The 7,173-nt window shown below is 37.9% G+C and overlaps 1 protein-coding gene across 1 annotated transcript in view; it reads right to left on the bottom strand.

Annotated features, from left to right (window-relative positions):
• Positions 1–1,826: 1,826 nt before the first annotated feature.
• Positions 1,827–7,173, bottom strand: part of LOC122543619 (XK related 6a) — a 522,769-nt gene continuing 517,422 nt past the window's right edge. Inside the window, exon 3 of the mRNA XM_043682445.2 lies at positions 1,827–2,791. Within this exon, the coding sequence (XP_043538380.1) occupies positions 1,827–2,791 (965 nt within the window). The remainder of the gene's footprint in view (positions 2,792–7,173) is intronic.

The raw sequence follows: 7,173 nt of genomic DNA, 5'->3' as shown, positions 1-7,173 counted from the left end.
TCAGCTTTTTAAATAATAAAGTGTGGAATAGAAGTTTGAAGTTTTCTATCAAAATAAAACCATGTGGTATATTTACTCCTCAATTTTTCTGAATGCTGTATTCTTAGTGAGATGTTTTGTAATATTCATAATCTTGGATATAGCCCACGTAATTTGGCTCAATTTTTAACCACTACTTCATTGATTGAAAAGGAAATCAATGTGTTCTAAAGGATGGTAGGTGTGTGAAAATATTACAAAATATTGATGTTCTAATACATTGATTAGCACTATAAAACTATAAATCGGTAAACCAAATACGGTGGGTGAACTAAATGTACACATAGAAAATAGTGTGACTAATTAACTCTTTTTTCAATGTATTTTTGATTTCAAATATATGAGTAAGAGAAAGAAACTGTTTCAGTGCAAAATAATTTGCTAATGTTTTCAATAAGTTTGGAGAAATTCTATCATGCTAAAATGCTTCAAATTTAGAAGGGCCTATGATGTGAATGTGTTTTTGTACATATTTAAATATGAAATGAAATATCCTGTAAAGTCTGAAAGAAATTTGTTTTGTAGATAGTTTCCTTAAATTAGATTATGTTCATTGAGTTGTATTAAAAAGAAAATAGTATATGTCCAAGTATATATGCAATACTTTTGCTGCACAATAAATAACATTGTGATAATATTCGACATTGCTTCATACTAGTAAAATCTCAATCCACATTATCCAAGGAAGCCTTTAATCTCCTAAGCCAAAGCTATCTGGGAATCTCTGCACCAGAATACACCTGAGCTGCATAAGGAAGTCATAAGAGTCACCCTATTCCAGAAGTTTGCATGCACGTTCCTCATGCAAAGGCCTGATTTAGGCACACAAGGGTTAAAAGAAAGCTAGGTGTTGGAGGCTGTAAATTGGCTTATTGAATCTCACCATATGGCTTTGGCCAGAGTATTTTGGCCTGTCCGTTTATGGCAGACAGCTGTTATGGATTTAACATTATAAAAACCTGTTATATAATTCTGCGGCTCATGTGATTGTAAGCAATTAATCAGGTATATTCAGGTAAAGAAAAACTCCAGTTTTTTTTTCCCATGCTGCAAGTTATAAAATTGATAAATTTTCTGCAACTATTTAAATTAAAAAAGCACTCTGTAAATTACAAAACCAAACAGCAATATTTCAGTTAAAAAAGAAAAACTATATGTCAAAGATCTGATGCGCTGTACTTGACATATGGTTGCACCTTAAATGGTAATAACAGGTTGTTATTACTTGAATAAAAAGCTCACGTACACAAAGAAACATATAGTATTTACTTAGAAACATGACTTTTTTGCCAAGGATGGGATTGTGGAACTGAAAAAACCCCACAAGCTCACAAAACCCTGAAAGGGATTTAAAATTGCACCACTTATAAATTTTCTTATTAATTGATGTTGTATGATTTGCTTTTTCAGTCCCACCTACCGTCAGTCCTTAAATGTTCTGCATACAGGTAAATGGAGTGTATGTAAATGTATTACTTATGCTGTATCTGTGTCTGTACGTGTGCATGTATGCACTGGTATTTGTGACTTTTTAAGTAACTGTTGGAAATTCCTAATGAAGACTTTTATCATTAAATATACAGTATAAATACTGTATTTTGCCATGTAAAAAGATTTTTTTCACTTTTTTTGTTACTTACAAAACATATATAATATCTTTATATACAGACAGCTACCAGGAAAAGGAAAACATATCTGTGAGCTTTGTGTTTTGGGAGTTGTATGAGAGTATCTGAGTGCCTGACGTAAACATAATTACTTCTTTGTCAGTATCAGTGGGTGAAGCTTTAAAGTGAAGATTCATACTGTAGCAGCTCATATACAAGTGGCCCATCTCTATACCTAATACCTACAGATGTGGGAGTTACATACTGTAATATATTAACTGTTCTCCTCAGCCTTCTGTCTACAAAGTGGGCATCCCAGGCAGGATATCTTTTCCTTGGCATGTCAATCTTGATGATTGGTCCCTCCGGTAGGTAGGGTCGGCCTGATGGTGTAAGTGGCACTGTGGGTCGCACTTGGAATACAGGCAGGCAGGTCTCTGCTGCATCCTCCTCCTCTTGATCACCTGCCACTCTGGTTGGTGTAGTCTGGGATCCTCTAGGTGCTGCTGGCGTTGTTGCCATGGCCTCCAGCTCTGGAGGCAGAGGGATTCCCCAGAGGAGTTCAGCACAGCAAGAACTGGCAAGGATCCTTGTCCGTGGTCCCATGGGATGAAGTAAACCATAATACAGGAACATGAATGCTGCCCCGGCAACAAAACTAATAAAAACTGTACACAGTGCAGTTATGGCATAAAAGTCAGTGGTTGTGGGATCTCTGTAAAGATACCAAAGAAAAGTCAAGGCAGCATTTTCTGTCAAGATTACAGTATAATAGGCAAACATTCGATATCGTGTCCGGCCTTCTTTGACATTAAACCAGCAGAATATGTATACGATTCCTATCACCATATTGAACAGAATTTCCTCCCACTTGGACATGCAGAAATCTGTTCCTCCATGAATGATCCAGAATGCCATTGCACACCAGTGCACAACTACAAATATTCCAAAATATAACTGAAAAATAGAAGCAAACAATGCAAAAGAAATGACTCTGGATGATATGGTAAACAAACGCCAAAAGATGTGGATTAGGGCACCTCTGTAGCTCATGCTTTTTTTGTCATCCCTGGAGTCCCGCAGCAATTTGTGGTATGAAGCTAGCACCCAGGCAAGGGACATCAGGGAGGCCATAGAGGACAAACCTGGCATGACAGAGAGAAAACATGGTTATAATAATTACAGCACTAAATTCTCTGGTTCCAGTATATCTAGTGAAAAAAGTGGAATCAGGATGAAAATCTGTGCACAAATGTAGAAATATAAATTTACATAAATAACCGTAATGTGCCTGATACACTGTTTCGATTTTCTCAATCTAAATGAAGAGTTAAAATCATTATTAACAGAAACATAGATTCTTTCACAACTTTTTTCAATTTTATCTTCTAGGTTTTGTGAACAAATCCAGTAATGTGGTAATTTGCGATGATGCAACTAAAACCAAGTGACAGTGTAACTGGATTGTGCAGATCTTTATGAGCAAACAACAAAATTTAAGTCTTCTAGTACATAGACTGCAAAATCAGAATTTGTAAAATATTTGAATTAACTTTTTATTAATTATTAACTTTACTGGAGTTTCAGTAAAACAAACTCAAGCTTGTAAAATAAACCTTTGAAGTTGTATTTTAAATGTTAAAGTTGCATTCTAAAGTACAGGGGAACTTCGATTATTCGAACGAGATGGGTGGGCACTATTTCGGTCAGATAATCAATTATTCGGTTAATTGATTAAATGTCTTTCCTCTGGCGCTCGGAATTTTTAAAGTCTGCTCCTGTTCAGGAGATGGCAGCAGGTTACAGTGTGCGAGCCCCTGCCCCCCAGCACTGCTCTCTGTCCAACCTCTCCATCCAACACTGCCCCCCCGCTCTCCAATCCGGGCCAACATTGCCCCCCCACTCCCCAACCCCGTCCAAAATCGCCCCACCCCACTCCCCAATCCTGTCCAACACTGCCCAGCCTCCAAACACCGTCTGCCACCACCCCCTCTCCGGGGCAGCCGGACTGTACACCCACAATAAGACTGCTGCTGCAGCTGCCTGTGTGGGGTAAGTCTCTAAATAGCGTGCTCACACACACACACACCCTTTTACTGCAACGTTTTGAGAGGTTCCATGTTTGGCCTGTACAAGACAATGTTAGAGAGATTATCTGGGGAAGGAGGGTTTAGGGTACACCCCTCTGTAGAACACCAGGGAAAGTGTGGGGAGAGAGAGGGCGGGAGGTCAGTTATTTAGAGACTGTGCCTATTTAATCCCTATAAACAAAAGACGCAATCACTGTTGGAAACACATCTTTGATGTAATGTTTCCATCGGGACCTCGAGATCTCCTTCGCATAATTGGTATTCGGATAATCGAGGTTCCTCTGTATTGAAAAAGTCTGCTACTCCCAGCATAGTTATTTTGACTTGAAGAAATCAAAACCCAACCTCTGGAGAATGCTGTAAAATATGAGATTCAGACTATCTAAATTACAGGTTATTTATCAAAAAATAATCCCATTAAGCTAAAGTATGAAGATCACATACATTATGGATATAGTATTGTATTATAAATAACAAACTTGATAACTTGTGCTGTATTAAAACAAACTCATACAAATTAACTAAAAATATGAAGTAGTTTGTCTCATTAGCATACAAGAAAGTAATTTGAAGACAAAATGCAAAATCTAAACAACATAGCTAAACCATACAGGTGCAATCATTTAATTCAGGACTTCATTTGAATCTTTAGAGTAGGTTAAAATATCTAATTCCATTCAATGACACTTATTCTTTATATATTTAGTTCTCAGAAAAGGAACCTGTCTCGGTTGAAGTTGGAAGGCCCAGATCTTCCTAGCAGAACTGATGATGGTCAGATTGCTGCAACACTCAATAACTCCCAACTTGATTAAAAATCACAACACCAGGTTATAGGCCAAAAGGTTTATTTGGAAGCATGAGCTTTTTGAGCTTTGCTCATTCATCAGGTGGTTGTGGAGTATAAGATCATAAGACACAGGCTTTACGGCAAAAGTTTACAGTGTGATGTAACTGAAATTATATATTGAGAAAGACCTGGATTGTTTGTTAAGTTTCTCACCTTTTAGAATGAATATGTTGGTTTCAGTTCTTTCACATGTAAATCATAGAACTTTTGTGCGTTATTGTGCATGAATGTATGGGTCTGTAAGTGTGTGTGTAGTGCAATGTGGTCACCCTGTAGTGTGGCATGAACCCAAGGTCCCGGTTGAGGCCATCCCCATGGGCACTGAACTCATGGGTCCCCATGGGGATGGCCTCAACTGGGACCTTGGGTTCATGTCACATTACAGGTGACCCCACTGCACTACACACACACACAGACACATACACACACACACTCCTACAGACCTATACACCTCTGCAGATCCTCTCTCATACACAAGCTCTCTCTCATTTGCTCACACATACACTCCCACACTTGAATGCACACACGCACCTTCTCACAGACTTATACTCCTTTACACTCACACTCACACACATACACACACTCTCTCACAGACGCTCATAACCACCGCATTCCCCCCCCGCCCCCCGCCACATGCGCACACACATATAAGTTTGAGGGGTGAATTTGTACTTGCAGAATTACATTTTATTTTGTTCAAAAACTGCACAAATCCATGTAAGATTCTATAAATCCCTCTTGTAGATTTACAGACCCATATACTCACGCAGATCCTCTCTCATACACAAGCTCTCTCTCATACGCTCACACATATACTCCCATACTCACACACACATGTACCCTCTCAGACTTATATCCTTTTACACTCACACACATTCACATGCTCTCTCACAGACACTCATAAAACCACCCTCCCGACACACCCACATGCACACACACATATAAGTTTATTGCGTGAATTTGTACTTGCAGAATTACATTTTATTTTACTCAAAAAACTGCATAAATCCATGTAAGAATCTGTAAATCCAATTTTTTTTAGATTAGAATCAGTCTGAACATTGTGGCACAGTCTCACACAAACACCTCACACCCTCAGTGCATTAACTGGGCCGACAGGACACCAATTGTTAAAGTTCAGTTGAGAATGTAACTTTAAAAAAGTTCTGTGATTTACATATGAAAGAATTGAAATCAACATGTTCATTCTAAAAGATGAAAGACTTAACAAACAATCCAGGTCTTTTTCAATATATAATATCAACTTTTGCTATAAAGCCTGTATCTTATGATCTTATACTCCACTGATAAGGAGCAGCGCTCCCAAAGCTAGTACTTCCAAATAAACCTGTTGGCCTATAACCTGGTGTTGTGTGATTTTTAACTTTGTACCCCAGTCCAACACCGGCACCTCCAAATCATCCCAATTTTAATGTTATCGTGCATTTATTTTGGGATCTTCTGACTCAATTTGTCACAGGTAAGCACTATACAGGGTCCTTTGGAGAACTTTTTTGGAGCAAAGTAAAGTTGAGAGAAAGAACACATTCCCTATTTATGGCAATAAGTCTAAAAGTTCAGTTGCAATACTAGTGAATGGATCATTGAGTCAGTGAATTGGTTGAGTAAGTGAGTAGGTAAGATGGCTAAGTGGGTGAAATAGTATGTAGGGAAGTTTCAAAGAGGGGTACAAAATAATAGGGTAAGTGGTTATGTGGGTGAAGTGGTTAGTAAGTGAGTTGGATATATGGATTAGTAGATAGGTTAGGGTGGATGAGGTGGTTGGTGGGTGAGATAGTTCAGGGTATAGACATGTCATATTGAGTAAAGGATTAATCAGATATTTAAGAGGTAGCTGGGTTGAGTCAGGTTAGCAGTGTGGTATTTGGGAGGATTTGGGATTGTTCGTGATTGAGCAGTGTGGCCAGGTGTTGTTGGGTGTTTGAGGAGTTAGTCAGGTTGTTAATGCAGGGATCAGTTCTTGGTTACACAGGTGTTATATGAGGTTTAGATCAGTCTAATATTTCCTGATGACTGGATAGCTAAATCCTGAGGATTATTCCCAAAACAAATTCTAGATTAGAGTCAGAGACATTCATGGAGGTTGCTAGGTGGCAGGGAAATTGCCCATAGGAAATTGAACTTGACGATCACAGGGTACCAACACTCATCTTCAGATTTGTCTTTAGGGATTTGGAGACCAGATGATCTGGCTGCATAACATTTTCAAATTAATGTCGCTTCATTATATTAATACAAAATTATGCTTTGGTAACTATATAGGTTTTACCTTTGATCCACTAAAATTAAAATTGCCTGGGATATTATCAAATAGACATTTTTCTAAGATTTGTCTCCTTTAACGAATATATATATTTGAATTTATAAAATAATAATGACGAGGATGAATGTCAACAGCGGTGGTAAAATAAAATGGCACGTAAATTCTTCACTTCAATGCACCAAATTCTAAAATTTGTGTGATTTTAACAGATTAGTTTGGAAAATATTAAAACTGCAAAGCATATACTAAATGTGCTCCTTGCATCTAATCCAGATTAACACTTAATTTGTAATCATAAACATT

This window comes from Chiloscyllium plagiosum, unplaced genomic scaffold (assembly GCF_037043375.1).
Source record: "Chiloscyllium plagiosum isolate Xiang-an unplaced genomic scaffold, Cpla_swu_hap1 HiC_scaffold_3, whole genome shotgun sequence".
NCBI lineage: Eukaryota > Metazoa > Chordata > Chondrichthyes > Orectolobiformes > Hemiscylliidae > Chiloscyllium > Chiloscyllium plagiosum.
This window is presented reverse-complemented; position numbering and strand designations above follow the sequence as displayed.